This window comes from Maniola hyperantus, chromosome 7 (genome assembly GCF_902806685.2).
Source record: "Maniola hyperantus chromosome 7, iAphHyp1.2, whole genome shotgun sequence".
Classification (NCBI taxonomy): domain Eukaryota; kingdom Metazoa; phylum Arthropoda; class Insecta; order Lepidoptera; family Nymphalidae; genus Maniola; species Maniola hyperantus.
Window position 1 is genome coordinate 15,794,410 of NC_048542.1, and position 21,951 is coordinate 15,816,360.

The following is a 21,951-nucleotide window of genomic DNA, read 5'->3' on the forward strand; positions in this document are numbered from 1 at the left end:
TTAGAAAATAATTTTGGAAATTCTATCCCTAAAGGGATTAAATAGGGGATGAAAGTCCCTCAGTTTCCTAATTAAATCTACGAAAATTGGTATTTAGGCTTTCGGGAAAAAATGAAGAAGTACATGTTTGAAAACTCCACCTCTCACTGACTTTCAAAAATCCCAATCCGATGAGTAATCCAATAAATTAGATCTGATGACGTGAACTCCTCGGAGACTAGACGGAGATTACTAGACTCACAGCCGACCTCCCATACGGTAATTTTATTTAGGGAAAAAGACAGTCTTCAACGCGACAAATCGGACGGTATAAAGGTCCTATATTTTAATCGAACTCTCATTACCGGCCGATCGGGAACTCCATAGTAATGAGGCGCGACGCGCTGTCAAACGAGTGATTTCGATTAATGGACATCAAACTGATGGCTTAACTAATCATAGAATAAAAGCTCTTAAGTTTATCGAAATAGATGCTATATTCGTATAAACTAACCTAGGTAAAGGTGACGTTAGCATCAGTATAATTTCTACGGATAGTAATTTTGATTATGGTAATATGGATTTTAATTTAATAGACATAGGAGATGTAATCGTTTGATGGAGTACAGATGAAAGTGACTATACAGCTGATATACTTGAAAATAATTATAATTACGCTGTTAAGATTCTTAATGGAGAAGTAATAAAGGTTATAATTGGTTTATATTAATATGTTGATGTACGCGCATGTAGCTAATTTACCTGTATGATTTGATTGCCTTTAATGACATTATAATTATCTCAGTTTTGTGATCATTGAAAAACATGTTTAATGATTATGAAGAGATGTGAATTCAAATGATGCACGCACATTTTGTAATCGATATTGCGTCAAGTTTTTATGTGGGAGTAATATAAAGAATCGTAAATACTAATGAGCTTTGAGGTGTGAATGTTTATAGTTATAGAAGTTACCTATTATAGTACATTTAGTTGAAATTTGAACACGTGTACACGTTTCTAGTTCTACTCGTTTCTCGTTCATCGTCGGCGGTCGAACCACTGCCTAAAGTCTCATACCAATGTCACAACAAACAATTTGAAAACAATTGTAGCATTCTAATAAACTATTTTATTGGCAATAAATGTACCGCAAGACTTGACAGTAGAAGCCGCTATTTAATTTCTCTGCTCATTGGAAATATGATATCCATCAATTGAGAAGACTTCCACATTCATGACGTCTTTCACTATCAACAAGTTGCTAAGTAAGGCTCTTATCATCTTATCTACATCAGTACAGTAGGAACTATGTAATATTCTGTGCTTACATGATGTAGGTACATAGGTACATATTATACAGGGTGTAACCAGAACGCTAGCAAAAACGAAGACAGGTGATAGTACTGATGATTTCTCTTATGATACCACAAAAACGCGAAAATAAAATAAAACAGACTGACGCTAGAGCTCAACGCCATTCGGAGTCAACGCCACGTCGTAGGCGAGGCATTGGCCCCAGTTTTGAACGCTATACATTGCGGGTTTGAAAAATCACTAAAACTGCAAAATGAGGCAAATGGTTATTGGTATTGGATTGTGTTTAGGTAGTATAACAATAACGCCAAGTTTTTGCTAGCGTTCTAGTTACACCTGTATATTATAGAAGTCATTGCGAGTAACACTGGCTATAATTTTTTTTTTAAATCAATACCAGAGAATACACGAAGCACTCGTATTTTTTTTAAAAATTAGCTACTTGTTTGATTATTTCGAGTACATTCAAGAGCGGAGTCTATGAGGCCTTCAATACATAATTATTACAATTACTCATAAAGATTACAATTTCCATAATATTGATCATGTCGGTACATTGGTATAAAATTCCCATAAATCAGCATTTACGTGGAATCGAAGCCACATGAAACAGCTTAATGTCTAAATTTCAAGCTTTTATTACAGAATATCCGGCCATAGAACCTTGAAAATTATTACACCTGACCACAATTGTTGGACATATAAAACAGTTTAAACATTTGCATTTCTTATTGCGTTTGTAATAGAGGTTATATTCGAATGAATATAAATGTGGTTTGTGCCAGATGTTGCGGTGTACATTTAAAATAATCACGTACCATTGACCCGGTTATGCCTGAGGTCTTTGTTCGTTGGGCTTGTGATCCTCTGAAAGATATATTTTCTCTTCTTTCTACGTTTTACGTTCATACTTTCTACGTTCTATTACGTTAAGAAGCCATCTTGGAAAGTAGAAGACAACAACAAGAGACCTGTGTCCAGCAGTAGACGTCTATCGGTTGATGATGATGATTATGTTGAAACTTTAACAAGTTCTTCATGATGATGATGATGATGATTTCCTAAAATGACCTCTTTATCCCATCTGCACTTGTAGGGCGATTGTCTAAAACCTGCATCAATCATTATTACAATCTCAATTGTTCTGATTGGCTGAATTTGTGCGATTCTTGTTGCAACAATGCATTGTGGCCAATAGTGAGAGACAGACAACAAGGTTTGCACGGTGAGCATTAACCAATCAGAGATGATTGCGATCGTGACATTGTAGCTGTCAAACAACCGCGGTAGAGCCACTGGTCAACATGCCTTACAAACTGCGTCAATAATGGTCTATGAGCTGAAAATAGTTATTGTTTATAATTATCTATACAAACTCTAGGCGCTATGCGTTTGTATGTTTGTTTGTATTTCGTATCCGTGCGGTTTGACGTACCTCCTAAACTCTATTTATTATTTCACGTCTCGTCAATCACTAAACATTGGCAGGCAAGGATTTCGACTAATTTATTGTATAAACTGACTAGAAATTGAGTCATGATATAGTTAGGGATTATCCGTAGATTAATTTCAACCATAATATAAACATGTATGTTTATAATTACACGTGATCTCTAAAACCAAAGCACTGTCAAGTTCAAAGGTAGGTAGATAGGTCATTGTAAATGCTAAGCTCAAAATACTATATCTACTTACTAGGTTAAATTCTTATGTAGTAATTAGATGACGCCGATGATGTAGAGCCGCCGGTTTTCGTCCACTACCAGATTCCGTCCACCTGTGCACCAGTTTTCGTCCACTTATTGGTCCATTGCTTGTTCCTCTGGTACTGCAAATGTTCATGGGCGGCGGTAATCACTTAACATCAGGTGACCCGCCTGCTCGTTGGCTCACCATTTTTATTATTAAAAAAAAGTGCAATCTGAACCGATTTCAATAATTCTTTTTTATTTGAAAGACTATACCAGTCAGTTCGGTTTCATTTAAAATTGGTGAAGAACAGATGAATGTCTTCAGAGATAGAGAACGGAACTCCTCAACGAATAAGAGTAAATCGCTCTCGATCAGTGTAATGGCTTAGTAAATAGTAGTTTTTTACCATACCATATTTTATAACAAATAAAAGTGGCATATTTTAATACCTAAATGGAAGGTTGGATAAATTCAAACCCGCGACTCTCCGAATAGGACTACTACTCACTACTAGGAATAAAAATAAAATCCTACTTTTATCTACTAAAATGTGGGAAGAGTTCCCACGCTGATTTGCCTGCTATAGTCTTTTGTTTCTTTCCGCTAGAGTTACTTCGTCGAAAGTAATTAAGTTTCGAATTTTGATAAAAAGATTAGTAATTAGAGGTTAGCGGTATAACCGTCTCGCACAGTGCAAGACTCGCATTTGTGTGAGAATTAACTTGGCTAGCTACGCAGAAATGCGACAGTAAGTCTGTCTGTCTGTTTGCTAGCTTTTTACGGCCCATCCGGCAAACCGATTTTAAAGAAATTTGGTATAGGATAGCTTATGTATGTGACTCTCCAGATTTTATACTACCATGCAAAAACACGTCGTTCTGTTGCTCCGTTGTGGCGTGATTGATAGACAAACCAACAAACAAATATACACTTTCGCATTTATAATATTACTAGATGATGCCCGCGATTTTTAGGTCATTTAGACAGACAGGCACACCTTTGCATTTATAGTATTAGTACATGGTACTTATATACTGTGATAAGAGACAATTTCGAGAAAGAGGTCAGCCGCCGAATCCAACTTGGTTGGGCAGCGTTCAGGAAGCTTCGAGATGTCTTCTTGTCCAAAATTCCTCAGTGCTTAAAGACCAAAGTCTTCGAACAGTGCGTGTTGCCAGTGATGACATATGGATCCGAGACATGGTCGCTAACTATGAGCCTCATAAGAAAGCTCAGAGTCATTCAGCGGGCGATGGAGAGAGCTATGTGCGGAGTTTCTCTACGTGGCAAATCAGAAATGAGGAGATCCGTAGGAGAACTAGAGTAACCGACATAGCTCAACGGGTTACGAAGCTGAAGTGGCAATGAGCAGGGCACATAGTTCGTACAACCGATAGACGTTGGGGTCCCAAGGTGCTGGAATGGCGACGTCTCACCGTAAGACGCAGCGTTGGAAGACCCCCCACTAGGTGGACGGACGACATCAGACGAGTCACAGGGAGCCGCTGGATTCAGGTGGCGTGTGGAAGTCCCTACAAGAGACCTATGTCCAGCAGTAGATGTCTATCGGTTGATGATGATAATGACTGTGATAAGAAACAACTGCATTATTATGTTTAGGTTAACCTGTCTGTTTTGTCATAACAATGACGAATGCTGACGTCACAGGTGTGAGGTGTCGTATGCTTTTGTCTCCCATCTATTGTTAACGTCTTGTTATGATCTTGCAAGGCATCTAGTGATCCCCAACCTTTCATGCGAGGCGGACCAATTGATATACTCATATGTAATTCTGTTCAACGATACGACTATCTATCAGAGCATATTTTTATTATGCAATTGTTTGTGTAATGGTTGAATTTTATTTAATTTATTTTCCCTGATAAAGTCGTCGGGCTGTTGTTTCCTGTTTTGTGGTGAGATGACAGTTTTTTTTAATTCATATAAAATTTTAAGTTTTACGTTTTAATTGGTACGTAAGTGTTTTTTTACGCTGTTAGGTTCCTGTTCTGTGGTGAGATAACAGTTTTTTTTAATTGAAACAAAATTTTAAGTTTTTGTTTTTTAATAAAATCTCCTTTTTAGTGTGAGTGCAGTCAAGCGCAAGCCGGTGTATTTAAAAAAAATCGAGTGGTTATGTACTTTATTATGTACCTACTAACGTTAATTTTTAAGATTTTCTTCTCTTGGTCTTCATTTTACCTATGAAACGATTTTCTCTTAATAACTTTGAAAAGACGAAAAAATTTAAACAGTTTTAACTTTTTTGAAATTTTAAATTAGTTTTTCAGTTTTTCACGTCGTCGTTTTTTAACCATTTTTTTTTTCCATTAAAAACAATGCAATATACATTTACAATATACAGTTGTGTTATTTAATAAATGGTATGAAATAAACAAGTATGTTTTAATTTTGTTTCTTATTGTTTCAGATAAAAGTGAAGCTAGAAAAGAATGGCATTAAAAAGAAAACAGTGAAGCGAAAAAAAATCTTTAGTTTAGTGAGTGATAAAAAATTCTAGATTTTTTTGGTGAATTGAATAAGAAATTTGGTTATATGAGTGAGAAGGCGTGTTTGGACAAGATGACGAACATTTCTCCGGAGACCAGGATCATGATGATGAGGGGGGACGACGGGAGGCAGGGCTATAGGAGACAAGTGAGTGAATACCTTTGCATTTGTATTTTTTATAATTTCTTATATAATGTTTTACCAACACATCAAGGAAGTTTCTAAATAATCACTTCCCCTATTAGGTATAAATGCGAAAGTGTGTTTGTTTGTTGGGTTGTCCTTCAATCACGTCGGAACGGTGCATCGGATTGATCTATACCCATGCAAAAAATCACGTCAATCCGTTGCACCGTTGCGACGTGATTGAAGGACAAACCAACAAACCAACAAACAAACACACTTTCGCATTTATATAAGGGTACGGATGGTGATGCTGCACAAGTGACGTAATTTGTTTCATACGGCTTCAGGGGTTTCAATACAATCAAATTGCATTCATGCGGTTTTCCGATTTCATTAGCTGAAGCAATAAACGTATTCGTTCCTAACGAGAATCACTGTCCCGTCGAAATAGGTTCAGCCGTTCCGACGATTAGCCCATTGAAATAGACAAACAGACAGATAATTTTTTTAAAAACGTGTGATTCAGTTACGGTTCAGTTCAAACAACCGTATGAGCTTAATATGAGATAGTTATTTCAAAACTACATACACACACTTCAATTTTATTTATTAGTACAGCGGAAACTCGATTAACCGGACTAATTGTTGTCGTTAGGGATTAGGATAATCAAAAATCCGGATATTCAAATTTATGAAGAAAAGCGGGTTTTGTGCATATTATTTAGTTCTCTATAATAGTATTTTCAATTTTCAAAGTAAGATAACTATACCAAGTGGGATTGAAAGGGATTTGCCTGTACATTCTAAAGCAGATTTTTATTTATTTTTATGCATAATAGTTTTTGATTTATCGTACAAAATGGTGGAAAAATTACCCGAGTATGGAACTCTCGGTGCGCGAGTCTGACTCGCGCTTGGCCAAACAATTTTTGGTTGGTAGTCTGGATAGTCGCGAATCTGTATAACTGAGGGCATAACTCCTGCGTTCCGCCTCTGGAAGGTGGGAAAGTCATTTGTGGGAATGAGTGTAATATTTTATAATAAAATTCCACAAGCAATTTTAGACTTGCCTTTACACAAGTTTAAAAAATGTGTTAAAAGTATGCTCCTAAAAAAAAGCATATTATACAGTCGCAGACTATGTAAACGATAAAAAAGCTTGGATTTGACTCGCTCCAGCAATGCACGGGGCTGCAATGGCTTGTATAGTACGGTATAATAACATTGTAAATTGAAAAATTAAGAATTAAAAAGAGCAACCGCCGAGTTTCTTGCTGGTTCTTCTCGGTAGGAACGGCATTCCGAACCAGTGGTAAATTAAAACTACCTGACTATTCATAAGCACTTTTAAAAAGTTTACATGAATAAAAAAACATTCTATTCTATTGTATTCTATTCTATTCTATATTATAAATCCAACCAAAAATACTTTTTTCATACTACTCCAGGTCGTGTTGAAAATCCTAGATCTCAAAACCTATTCTTTCATCAGGGTTCGATGAATTGCAGATTGTTGTTTTGGATGATCGTTCCATAATCCATATTTCCGGTACAGGCATAACCAAGGCCTGCTTATTGTAATCGGGTTTTGGCAGGCTACCAGTAATAAGGGGCAAGCGTCTTGACCTCTAACAGTCAGTTGATATGAAACATTGCTACAGTAGGTATGTACTTAGAATCAAAGGTGTGTGCCTAGTGGTTAAGGTGACGCAGGACGCTCGACCAAAATTGGCAGCGCACGTGGGTAACATGTTTGCTTTTCACTTGACATTGTATGAGAAAGTTGAGAGGCACGATGATTTTCACTGAAATCAAGCGCGCGAAAAGGGTTTAGGAAAAGTATTTTTGAGAACAAACTGCTGAATTTATGTTTGCAAAGTAAAGTTATTTCAACTAATGAATAAATAAACAACGTCTAATGATAAATTGTTTTAGAATTTTCATATCCCTAATCTTATTTATTTACGCCCAAAGTTGTCATTAATTTAGTGTTAAAATAGGAATCTTTTGAGCCTCGTAACTTTTAAATCAATATTTTTTTCAATATTTTATATATCAATAAACCTAGATAATGACGAGATAAATCGATATAATTCTTAGTTTTGTGCGTACAATATCGAATATTGTTGTATTTTCCCTCCTACGTTTGTATGGAGAAAGCACCGAACTGAGCTGCCTTAAGACTCCTATTAGAAGAGGTTCGGAAGAGGAATCTACTGGATATAGGTCTCTTGTTGGGACTTCTGAATCCAGCGGCTCTGTGCGGCTTGCCTGATGTCGTCCGTCCACGTCTCCTCTTAGAATGAGAAGGATTTCGGCCATAATCCGCCACGCTGCTTAAGTCCGGATTGACAAATTTCACAAACCTTTGAGACCATTCTCTCAAGCACGCAGGTTTCCTTATGATATTGTCCTTCACCGTTAAAACAAGTGATCTTTATAACTCCCAAAAAGTTAGAGGCATCGAACCCCCGACCTCCCGAATTCCGATTTGGAGGCGAGAAGAGAGCAGTCTTAACCACTAGGCTATCACGGCTTCGAAAACGGTAACCCTATATTATTACGTACGGCATATCAATAATGTAAGTCAGTATGTCGATCATTGACCCCATCCCAAACGCCCGACATCCAGCGAGGGCAATCAGGGACGTGACATATCGAGTTATCGATATTATACATCGTATACGACGAGTGTCGATTACATTTTACGAGTTGCAATATTAGATTGATTAGCGTTTCTTCATTGATAGATCTCTATTTTAAAGAGTATGGTGCAGTTGTTGCAATAATGTTAACCAAACGATTTTATTGATTAATCGATATTATATCGAATTGAGTAATTATGGTTACGATCATCGTGTAACTTAGATTGCTATATTAGATGATGAAATTTTATCATTGCATGCGTAGAGTTTGAAGCCAAGATAGACATTGGGGCCGATTTTCTTGTACACAATCTCTAAACTAAACTAAATTAGAAGGTCTAAATCTAGTGCTATCCTTTTCCGCAAGCAACATTGTGATAGGGATAGCAATAGGTTTAGACGTGCCATTTTAGTTTAGGTACAACGGAATTAGCCACATTAGGTAGTTACTCAAGTTGCCCGTTACAATATACTAGCTGTTTTACACAACTAATAACTTTATCTAAGTAATTTTCAATGAAATTTGTACAACTCCAAGTAAACTTGATAAGTTGGTCTACTATAAACTTGTTAACTTGTAAAGTCTACTTAGCTGTGATAGTTTTCATTTTAATTTCGGGTACGGAACCCTAAAAGTAGACTCGGACATTTCACATCGCTCTGGCAAATTTGATCTACCATGTTCTTATATATGTATTTCCTATTATTTTTTAACCAACCCATTAATCTAAATTAAAAAATTACATTTTCCATGTAAAAAACGGGAAGTCGCTAGGCGAAGTTATTATGCATCGTAAAGAAAATAAGTTTTATTATCGCTCTATGAAGATTGATTGGTGGAGTTTATAGGAAACTCTTTTACGACTTAATGCCTTTTTGATGTCTTCCGCTCTTGTGTTTTTCTAACTTTAATTGGATCATCATTAAGCATATTAAAAAGTTCATTGAAATAACGAAGCACATTAAATTCTTTATTTTGCCTTGATTGTAAAATATGTGTTTATTGGACTAGTACATGTTCACATTTGGAAATAAACTGTAAACTAATGTTTTACATGATTGAAGTTCAATAACTTATTTTTCTTTTGAAATCGATTCAATATTTTAATTTGTTGATTAAGTTAGCGTATTACTATATTATTTTAATGATACTTAATAGATGACCATGACGTCGAAACCTATGTAATTATATGTGTTAACATATCAATATTTCGATTTATCGAGGTCATAAATTTTCTTGATAATTTCAAATAAATAATATTTTTTATTATACTTAATAGGCCGTTGATAACTATTTACGTCAAGTTAAAACCAAAGCTACAAGGTTTCCTAACGGATTCTGGCCAGAAAATAAACCATATTATCTATATATTAGTTATACGAGAGGGGGCCCGCGACTTCGTCCGCGAGGATATATTTTTTAAAATCCCGTGGGAACCATGGATTTTTAAAAAATGGGAGCCAAGGTGTAGTCCATTAGTTTTTTCGTAAAAGAGTAACAAATTCACACACACACACACACACTCACTCACACACGCACACACACACACACACACACACACACACACACACACACACACACACACACACACGCACGCAAACACACACACGCACAAATAGTTTCGCCTTTATGATATTCGTGTAATTAGATACAGGTTATTTATTATATTAACTCGTTATATATCCGGTCTAACCATTTAAAATATTGATAGAGATAATTTATCGATAAAAACATACATCACTAGTATCCATTATAACAGTCACGAGATAGAAACATTGATCGATTCCGTACAGGCTGGGCTTATGTCGGTACATTTGAGCCAGGGATGTGTGTGACATGTTATCGACATTTCACGATAATTGATTGATATAGGTAACGCGGCTACATCTTAATTAATTATGCCGCTATTGATTTACTTACCTCCGTGGTGCATTGGTTAGTGGTGGTGATTGGTGGTGTTACCACAAATTCACGGTTTTTGGATTTTCTCCTTTATTAATTGTGCTACTAGCTGATGCCCGCGACTTCGTCCGCGTGGGATTAGGTTTACAAAATTCCCGTAGGAACTCTTTGATTCTCCGGGATAAAAAGTAGCCTATGTCACTCTCCAGGTCTTTATCTGTACCCATGCAAAAATCACGTCAACCCGTTGCACCGTTGCGACGTGATTGAATGACAAACCAACAAACCAATAAACCAACAAACAAACTCACTTTTGCATTTATAATAAGGGTACTGATAAGATCTACCTACGTGCCAAATTTCATGGTTCTAGGCCTGCGGGAAGTATCTACCCCAGTGGCGTGCAGGTCATAGAGGCATAAAAGCACTGCTTACCTAGTTGAAATGGCTATGTGCTCATTTTTCATAATGACCTGTCATTAAATAGGTAGTTAGCTAACTAATGCTTACCCTAGGTTCAAACCCTGTGCACGCCACTGATCTACCCTATAGATTTTCTTGACAGACACAATAGATGGAAACAATGTGATCCTATAGGAGGTCCTTTTTCCTGTACGGAACCCTAATTTTTTTTTGTATTACGTAGTAAACCCTATCTATCTCCACAGATCCTCGCAGCGTTAGCAGTCTCGCTGGGACCCTTTGCGGCAGGCCTCAGCAAGGGTTACATGTCCCCGGCCATCGCGTCCATGCAGGAGTCCAAGCACAACGCCTCCTTCACCGTCAGCAACCAGCAGGCCAGCTGGATCGCCAGCTTGAGCTTATTAGGTAAGTTCTTCTTTTTCTGGGCATATCCTTACCATCTCTACATAGTATAAAATAAAGTCGCCTCTCGCTGTCTGTATGTATGAACGCGTAGATCTTTTAAACCACGCAACGGATTTTAATGCGGTTTTCACCAATAGATAGAGTGATTCAGGAGGAAGGTTTATAGCTATAGTTTAGTTCTCAATAAATTAGAGATCCCTAGAGAAATTGAAATTATGTGAATTAGGTCGGAAAAAATCCTCTCATTTGAGAGTTTCCGAGGCAAATACACCTCAGTGACACCACATTAGTATCTACATTGCACCCATGCGAAGCCGGGGCGGGTCGCTAGTATTCCAATATTACAAACTTTTGATTTTTGGTTTTTTGAAAATCCCCGTGGGAACTCTTTGATTTTCCGAAATAAAAAACCGGCCAAGTGCGAGTCAGGCTCGCGCACCGTGGGTTCCGTACTACAGTCGTCTTTTTTCCACATTTTGCACTCACTCAAAAACAGCTATGATGCATAAAAATAAATAAAATCTGTTTTAGAATGCACAGGTGAAGCCCTTTCATATGATACCCCACTTGATGTTATTTTATTTCGAAAATTGAAAATACTAACTATTATTTCATGACCACAATTTAATTTTTTTTGTGTGATGTAACTACAAATTGACGCTTCTTCTGCTCGAGGTCTTTTGACTTTACTACTCAAGTATTAGAGGCGCCGGGAGGACCTTCCCTAAGTTTAACTGGTAATGTGTGGCAGCTTTTGAAAAATAAACGTTTTTTCTCTTTTTTTTTTCTTTTCTCGTTAAGTTTTTAATAAAATCTACAAACACAATGAAATGATTAAGCAAGTCGGTCTGTTTGTTTACCAATAAGTATTCTATAAGTAAGTAGCTCACCTAGCCAGGTGTATTACAATGGTAGGTATAACATATCAGTGGTAGTTGTACCATGTTTTATTGAAGCCAGCGCGCGATGCGTGTAGCATTCAATTTTATAACAATCGCTATAGGATTTTATACCACAGGATACCTTGGATATAGAGGCATAAAGTAAAGAATGTCGTGTAGAAACCAAAGGGGCCACCCTACCGGCAAAGCCGTGCCGCCAAGCGTTTTAGCGTTCCGGTACGATGCCGTGTAGAAACCAAATGAGCATGGGTTTAGGAAAAACTGCCATACTCCTTCCAGGTTAGCCCGCTTCCATCTTGGACCGCATCATCACTTACCACCAGGTGTGATTGCAGTCAAGGGCTAACTTGTATCTGAACAGAATAAAAATAAAAGACTCACAGGCGGACAGGTTTCCTCGCGATGTTTTCCTTCATAGTCAAGTGATGGTTACAGCCGTACTCAGAGTCGCTAATCGTAACTTAAGATTGAGTTAAAACGAGACAGATTTATGTGAGAGATATAATAGCTGTCTCGTTTTACCTAAACTTAAGCGACTCTGAGTAGGGCTGTTAATGGCTTTAGAACGCATATAACTCCGAAAAGTTCGAAAAGTTGGAGGGTCTGGGACTGCAACCGGCTGATTACATAAAACGTTGCAGTAGCGACAGCAACGCGACCGCAGTAGCAATACGACAGTGCATTTGCCGTCTCTCTTCTTCTTCTTCTTATTTTGCTTTGTGGCTATTGCTGTCGCTATCTAGCCGGACGTTTGACAGTAATGATCGCGAGATTTACGCCTGTCGCAAGCCTGTCGCGAGATACGTATATAAGCAGCAGGCCGAATATCAGGCCGTAGTCCTAACCACTCGACTATCACCGCTTCCGCACCGCATGTTGTTTATTGGCATAATATTATGAACTGGGTACATTAGTAACGCCCTACATTTCAGCGGCTGAGCTATTATTGTAATGAACTAGATTTATTAACGAACAGCTCTCCAGTTTCGCGAGCTTGCAGTGTTATATTAGAACTAGCTTATGCCCGCGACTTCGTCCAAGTGGACTACACAAATTTCAAACCCCTGTTTTATCCCTTTAGGGATTGAATTTGCAAAAATCCTTTCTTAGCGGACGCCTACGTCATAATAGCTATCTGCATGCCTCAGCCCGATCGGTCCAGTAGTTTGAGCTGTGCGTTGATAGATCAGTCAGTCAGTCAGTCAGCTTTTCCATTTATATAAGTAACTAGCTGATGCCCGCGACTTCGTCCGCGTGGAATTAAGTTTTTAAAAATCCCGTGAGAACTCTTTGATTTTCCGGGATAAAAAGTAGCCTATGTCACTCTCCAGGTCTTTATCTATACCCATGCAAAAAATCACGTCAATCCGTTGCACCGTTGCGACGTGATTGAAGGACAAACCAACAAACAAACAAACTTTCGCATTTATAATAAGGGTACTGATAGCTTTTAGGAGCTTCTGGATAGATGTCGTTGTGCGATTTATTTTCCTACGCCTTTTTATGTAGACTTGTTGTTGTCTCTGTTAATTTACTCCCTGTGTAGTTCATAGCTGATTATTCCGCGTATAGGTACATGTGGCAACGCGTTCGACTCCCGGTTGAGGCGATATCGGAGGCGCGGTGAATGGAGTACACCTACCTAGTACCTACATGATTAAATGCCTAAGCGTAACTGCGTTTAGGAGTTTATTACCGACATCACAATGGGATTTGTGGTGGGAAAACAAATCGTTATTGAGAACGAATGATTTTCTAATTGTAACTAGATATTTTCCCCTTTCTAACCTTTGAGGAAATACCTATTCACGTAATAATGAATGAATGAATGAATTATTGCATGATTTATTCAATAAAATGCAGTACAATAAGTTGAAACAATGTCTGATGAGCCTTATACATTTTACCATTGTAACTGGTGTTTGAATATTACCTTAAAATAAATTTTAAAAAAAAACAATGTTACGTGAACGCGTGAACTTTGTGATTTTTGTGCATATATTTAGACGACTAAATATGTGAGTTTATTTTAAAAATGATAAATTATTATTGAATGGCACTCAATAAAATAGATATTGATGACATCTATGATTACAAAATATGACTATAACTTTTTCAAAAACGCAATAATTTTCATTAGGCATAAAATTATACATTTTTGTGAAAGCAAGAGGCTCGTTAAAATCAACGTAGCGGTAGGTAACTATACTTTATGGTAACTTTCTCTGGTTACTTTCTATCGTAACTTTCGATCTGCCTAAACTGTCTAAAGCCTAATTGATCGTTATTAATTAGCTAAGCATTAAACGATTATAAGTTACTAGCTTATGCTCGCGACTTCGTCCGCGTGGACTACAAAATTTCAAACCCCTATTTCACCCCCTTAGGAGTTGAATTTTCAAAAATCCTTTCTTAGCGGATGCCTACGTCATAATAGCTATCTGCATGCCAAATTTCAGCCCGATCCGTCCAGTAGTTTGAGCTGTGCGTTGATAGATCAGTCAGTCAGTCAGTCAGTCAGTCAGTCACCTTTTCCTTTTATATATAAGTTATAAATTATAAATTATAAATTATAAATTATAAATTATAAATTATAAATTATAAATTATAAATTATAAATTATAAATTATAAATTATAAATTATAAATTATAAATTATAAATTATAACATACTAAGTTGGATTAGAGAAGACTAACGTTAGTTTATTTGAATTTTATTTTTAGGGTTCCGTACCTCAAAAGGAAAAGGGAACTAGCTGATGCCCGCGACTTCGTACGCGTGGATTTAGGTTTTTAAAATCCCGTGGGAACTCTTTGATTTTTCGGCATAAAAAATATGTCTGATGTCTATGTCAATCTCCAGCATGCTGATTCACTAACTCAGTGTTCAACGATAAATGATAGCCGCCAAGCTCATTTGACATTGGTTTGTTCTACATTGCTGCTTTACTGAGTGATATTAAAAGATTTTTTTTAGAACCTCTTCAATGGATTACAAATAAATGTCAAATGAGCTCGGTGGCTATCATTCGTCGTTGAACACTGAGTTAGCGAATCACCCCTCGGTCCTTATCTATACCCAGTGGCGTGCAGATCACAGAGGCAAAAATGCACTGCTTACCCCAGTTGTAATAGCTCAATGCATTTTTTTCATTATTACCTACCAGTAAATAAATAGGTTCCTACCTAACAAATGCCTACCCTGGCTTCAAACACTGTGCACGCCACTGTCTATACCCATGCAAAAAATCACGTCAATCCGTTGCACCGTTGCGACGTGATTGAAGGATAAACCAATAAACCAATAAACAAACAAACACACTTTCTCATTTATAATAAGGGTACTGATTTATCAAACACGGTATAGGTAATTACTTAGTAACAGAGGTTAGTGTTGCATTGTAGCAAGTAAACTTGGCCCACGTAGTTATATTATATTACTCGGACACGTCTGTGCCACGGTAATGTTATCATACAGTATTCCAACTTCATACAAACGGACGAAACGCGAGCTATACCTACGCGCCTCGATCTCGGGATGTGCTCGGGACACTGCTAGTCGCGACTGTGCCGCAGTGACGAACGGACGGATAGTGTTTTGTTTTTTAATAACCGCGTGATTTTTCCACTAAAATAAGTTCAAGTACATATTTAGAATGACGAGTAAGAAATATTGTGCGGTTTTTGGTTGCATGAATTCTTCATTAACACATCCAGAGATAAGTTTTTTAAGGCGGGCAGCCCTATCGCCCTTCTTTTGCTTGTTCTCAGGTGGAAGAAGCGCCGGAATAACCAGCTCTTAGCTTTAAGTTGTAATGTGTGGCACAATTGCATAAATAAACGTCTTTTCTTTCTTCTTTCTTCTATCGCATGTTTACGTACCGCGCTGCTGTAGGTATTTATTTCAAAGATACGGCCGAGTTACAATACTGTATGATAACATTACTGTGTCTGTGCGGACAAGTTAATTGTTAGCTTATTAATGTATTTGCCTTCGCTGTTTGTGTCTGGGTTGTTTAGCCTGTCCGCTGCAGTTTACTGAGCAAGACAAACTATAGTGCATAATAATATATTCTACGATATATGCACTATATAAATACTATCTGTCCCGGCTTACTCACGTGTGTAGTCGACGTTAGCCCGACTAGTTTCGAACCCATCCGGGGTCCTTTTCCACCCCAGCCACCCTCACAACGGGCTCTACGGGCAGCGGCACGTGCGTCCCGCAGTCAAAACCGCGGCGCGTGCGCGGACGGACTCCCTTGAAAAAGGACCCCGGATGGGTTCGAAACTAGTCGGGCTAACGTCGACTACACACGTGAGTAAGCCGGGACAGATAGTATTTATAATGGAAATCACTCACGGTAGTTTAAACGCTAAAATATGCACTATATGTTAAGATGCACTTCAGATGTAAGAAAACCTATCATCTGTTGTATAGAAGAAGCGTTACTTTGCGGAAATCCATGATATAGAGCCTCAATAGCTCAACCGGTAAAGGAGTGGACTGAAAACCGAAAGGTCGACGGTTCAAACCCCGCCCGTTGCACTATTGTCGTACCTACTCCTAGCACAAGCCTGACGCTTAGTTGGAGAGGAAAGGGGAATATTAGTCATTTAACATGGCTAATATTCTTTAAAAATAAATAAATAAATATATATATTATATACAATGAACCAAAAGCTTAATCCGCTAAGGATTTTTGAAAAATCAACCTCTAAGGGGGTGAAATAGGGGTTTAAAATTTGTGAAGTCACGCGGACGAAGTCGCGAGCATAAGCTAGTCTATATATATAAAAGGAAAAGGTGACTGACTGACTGACAGATAGCTATTATGACGTAGGCATCCGCTAAGAAAGAATTTTTGAAAATTTCACCCTTAAGGGGGTGAAAAAGGGGTTAGAAATTTGTGTAGTCCACGCGGACGAAGTCACGAGCATAAGCTAGTTTAGGTATATAGTTCGTCCCGTTGCGTGTTTAGAACGCATTAATTGTACAATATGACAGCTAGATACAATAGCTTCATTTTGTTGCCGTCTTGTAACGTTTAACCATAGAGCAGAAACAAAGAGGAGTTGGCCTAAGCAACTGTGCACTGTGATTTTCAACTAGGTCCTGACGTCATCACTGTGGGCGGGGCCTTAGTTAGTATGCTGTCTGCGTTCGTCAGGTTCACATATATTGAGACTCGTATTATCGGTGTGTTTTCGCGTTTTTAAGAACAAAAGGTTGAAGTGTTGTGTTTTATCGTGTCAAAGTTATTCAGACAGACGTTCTGATGCTATGAATGGTATCACATTTCATTTGTAAGTAATTTTATACGTAATTTCTACACTTATTGACATCTAGTGTGAGATAGCTGAACTATGTAGTGACATCAATATTATATCGATGTTAGGTCGCTAAGCGAGTAGTTTTGCTACTAACCCGCAGATGGAAAATTGAGAAGTGGGCGGCGTTCCACAACCCCTCACCCCGCAAAATGTCACTCGATATTTCATAGGGAAATCTTAATACAACATCTCCTCTTCGTTTCTGCTCTGTGCGTTTAACTCATTTATAACTGTAAACATTAATTTATTATAGTGAAAGCAACAACATTATTACTGATCCATTCCATAACCTATTATATACGTACTGCGATACGAAGGAATTTGTAAGATAATGATAACTCATCATCATCATGATCAACCCATCGCCGGCTCACTACAGAGCACGGGTCTCCTCTCAGAGTGAGAAGGGTTTTGGCCATAGTCTACCACGCGTGCCATGTGCGGATTGGTAGACTTCACGACACCTTTGAGAACATTATGGAGAACTCTCAGGTATGCAGGTTCCTTCACCGTTAAAGCAAGTGATATTTAATTAATTTAAACGCACATAACTCCGAAAAGTTAGAGGTGCGTGCCAGGGATCGAACCCCCAACCTCCGATTAGAAGGCGGACGACGTCCTAACCGCTAGGCTTTCACAGCTTACCCTTTGGATACGGAACCCTAAAAACTACCAAACTCGTTTCTTGTCGAGCAATTCGAAATGAAAAAAAGGGTCGAAAAAAAACCGGACCGAATTGAGAACCACCTCCTTTTTGGAAGTCGGCTGAAAAGAGCAAAAGAGAGTCAGCTTCCGTCGCTGTGTCTGTCCGTAGGTACATGAAAGTAAACTTAGAGATATGTTTGTTGTACACGCAAAGCTAACGCCGTGTGTACGTACCAACCACTGCACTGCAGAAATATACACCTCGCGATCCAGCCCAAGCTATAAATTGCTGATTCTTACATATTGTTTTTGCATTTTGTTCAAAGCATACTGTAGAGACGGTAGAGGTGCAACCTCTACCGTTACTTGGCTGGCAGCTATTAAGAAAACTTCGCAGCTGCCACACAACAATATTCAAATTTGGAACGCAGTAGAGAATCCTCCTGGTCACGCACGTTACAAGATTCCACATTCCCTATCATCCGCTCGTCACGTCAACATCTTCTACCATTGTATTATATAAAGCTCGCGAGCCCGTCTGTATTGTACATAACATATCAATTGTAAAGTGTAAAATAAACATCACTATATGTAGCTGGTTCTTCATTACATCAACCCTTCAGCTACATAATTGGTGACCCATCATTGAGGAACACATCAGCCACATTGGGTACCTACGTCTACGGTCCAGCCAGCACACTGCTCCCGTACATCTCCGGCGTGCAAGCAACTCAACGCAACAAGCAACGACGTGCGGCCACATTAGCTGCACCCTCTGAACGCGAAAGCTACGAGTTACGACTGCGACTCGACATGGACGCCACAGATGGTGTCCCTCGTGGACGCAATCCAGTCAACTCGACGCGGCACGCTACGCAACCTACCCTGTCCTACATCGCTGACCACAACACAACCTCCTGAACCCGACGCGAGGTTCATACGTGCATGTCTTGTGAGTACATATCCAAGGCGCCCTGAGGAGGGATCCAGGTTTTATAAGGACATTATTTCTTCTGTGCTGAAAAACAATTTCTAACAATAATATTTGTGACATTGCATTTTGTTTTGTGTAAATTATTTTTGAGTGACGTTTTTTTTTTTTAAATTTTCAAATTCAGTGAAAAAGAACATTAACATTCCATGAACAATATAGACAATAAGTGACGTCTCATCATCTCATTTTAAAAAGGGAATTTTTTATAGACATTTTACTTTTTTAGAACAATTTTATTTAGTTATATTGTCATGTCATAATTGCCATTGTATTTTGTAAAATTTTCCTGTCATAACAATTTAAATTTCAGCAATTTATAAAGAAACAGTATTACACGTATGAAGAGGACTAATCTCTCCGTTCCATGGTTCCATTCACAACAAACTCCTACGGACCATGCCACAATTCGTAAGGTTTTCAGCAAAGCTTCCTCCGTGCATTGCGGATCATCTTTTATTTCAAAGTGAAGCAGCTTTTGTGGAGTGCTGTATAGCCTCCGCACACATGTTCCTGTAGTACACTGGGCAGCCTAAGACACGATGTCACTCGTTCGTAAGTCCTTCGACCTTTTCACTTTTCCAGGTTCACTGAGTTTATCGCGCTCAGAACCTCTCTTCAGGTCTGTGTGGACGCGAGTTTGCCAAGGTTCGACGTGAAGAAGATTTGCTCATCATGCGTCTCCTTGTGACGTTGTAAATTTTGAACTACTAATTAGCGTTTCGCTTTTAATTAAAATCTATTTTGTTCAAAGTATGTTGGTGCCACCTAGCATCAAGGTGCAGAACTACGCGTGGGTCGATGTTCAGAGTTCATTCGAGCCACAATAGATGGCGTTTGCTTCGTTGTCAATTGTCGTAAAAATAAAACAAAATAATTAAATAAAACCATAATATCATTTGTTTATTGTTAAGTCATTAACAAAACGGTTCTTATAATATATCCTTAGGTTCCGCAAATATTCAAAAATGAATTGGCTTTATGATCAAACTAACTGAGAGCGGCCACACTCGGGTTGCGTCTGGCAACACCGATTGCTGAGATTTAGAATTTTCCTGGAGTCAACATGTGAAGACGAATTTTTTTCGTTCCAGGAAAATCTCACTTCTTTTCGCCCATGGCTTCGCCTGGAAAAATACAATAGTCATAAATTTTAGTCATCCTAACGTATTTTCAATGTTTCATCAGTTATGGTGAGTGAAAAATCAAGTAATGTGGATTCGACAAAATGGCGGTTTGGTTAGAGAAAATCCTAATCTCATGATTTCTTTCAGTTCCAGTTATTTTAACTTCCCAAATAAATGAGGATAATGGGTTGTGGGTGAACTCCTGGCCACCAATGGTTTTCAGAAGTCCACCCACAACCCATTATCCTCATTTATTTGGGAAGTTAAAATAACTGGAACTGAAAGAAATCATGAGATTAGGATTTTCTCTAACCAAACCGCCATTTTGTCGAATCCACATTACTTGATTTTTCACTCACCATAACTGATGAAACATTGAAAATACGTTAGGATGACTAAAATTTATGACTATTGTATTTTTCCAGGCGAAGCCATGGGCGAAAAGAAGTGAGATTTTCCTGGAACGAAAAAAATTCGTCTTCACATGTTGACTCCAGGAAAATTCTAAATCTCAGCAATCGGTGTTGCCAGACGCAACCCGAGTGTGGCCGCTCTCAGTTAGTTTGATCATAAAGCCAATTCATTTTTGAATATTTGCGGAACCTAAGGATATATTATAAGAACCGTTTTGTTAATGACTTAACAATAAACAAATGATATTATGGTTTTATTTAATTATTTTGTTTTATTTTTACGACAATTGACAACGAAGCAAACGCCATCTATTGTGGCTCGAATGAACTCTGAACATCGACCCACGCGTAGTTCTGCACCTTGATGCTAGGTGGCACCAACATACTTTGAACAAAATAGATTTTAATTAAAAGCGAAACGCTAATTAGTAGTTCAAAATTTACAACGTCACATCCTCCGTCATCAACCTTTTTGCACTCCGAACGCTTCATTTATTGTAATTATTTTTTTCCGTGTCACTTAGGCATACAGGTCCACTGCTTATTTCTCTGGTCTTAAGTACTGCCTCCCAGTCATTGTGTACACAATGACCTGAGGTATTACACCATTACCAGATACTGCTACAGAAGACTCAACATTGAGGCAACTTTCAATCCTATTTGCCTTATCATTTTTATCACTACATGTTCTAGTTTTAGGGTTCTTTTCCTTCATTCTAATGTATGTAATACTTGCCTTACTTAATATTTTTTTTTTTTTCTGTTTCTCACTCCGTAGGGGGGTGATGTAGAGGTGCAACCTCTACCGTTACTTGGCTGGCAGCTATTAAGAAAACTTCGCAGCTGCCACACAACAATATTCAAATTTGGAACGCAGTAGAGAATCCTCCTGGTCACGCACGTTACAAGATTCCACATTCCCTATCATCCGCTCGTCACGTCAACATCTTCTACCATTGTATTATATAAAGCTCGCGAGCCCGTCTGTATTGTACATAACATATCAATTGTAAAGTGTAAAATAAACATCACTATATGTAGCTGGTTCTTCATTACATCAACCCTTCAGCTACAGTACATCCTTAAACTCGGCAAGCTTGTGGTTTCAGTACACGCAAAGGGCTTACAATGCGCTGCGAGTCCAATATAATAATGCGTTCAGGATTTTGTTGCGGAAACCTCGGTTCTGTAGTGCATCAGCTATGTTTGCTGAGGCGCGGACAGATGGCTTCGATGCCATCTGGCGCAAGAAAACAGCATCACTATTGTCCAGAGTCCGAGGAAGCAGCATCGGGATCCTGCGCATGATAGCGGACAAAATGGATAGTCCTCTGATGGGGAAACTCGTGCAGAGGATTATATTTTTTAAGTTATTAAGTACTAACATAGTGATAAAGTATTTTGTTACTAACTCCTTAGTGTTTAAGTATTAACATAGTTATTAAGTATTTATTGTTACTAACACATAATGGATCAATAATTGTTGTCCGATTTAATAAATAAATTGATTGATTGATTGATATCCATACTAATATTATA

General features: G+C 38.1%; 1 protein-coding gene across 4 annotated transcripts in view; it reads left to right on the forward strand.

Moving 5' to 3' along the window:
• The window catches only part of LOC117983781 (facilitated trehalose transporter Tret1-like), a 101,369-nt gene that overhangs the window by 54,622 nt on the left and 24,796 nt on the right, over positions 1-21,951 (forward strand). Inside the window, exons 1-3 of one of the 4 annotated variants that reach the window (XM_069499980.1) lie at positions 4,740-4,904; positions 5,420-5,646; positions 10,842-11,001. In XM_069499980.1, the coding sequence (XP_069356081.1) occupies positions 5,545-5,646; positions 10,842-11,001 (262 nt within the window). In that variant the 5' untranslated portion in view covers positions 4,740-4,904; positions 5,420-5,544. Of the gene's footprint in view, positions 1-4,739; positions 4,905-4,943; positions 5,003-5,419; positions 5,647-10,841; positions 11,002-21,951 lie in introns of those variants that run through there. The other 3 variants (XM_069499982.1, XM_069499981.1, XM_034970400.2) reach the window with 3 other exon arrangements.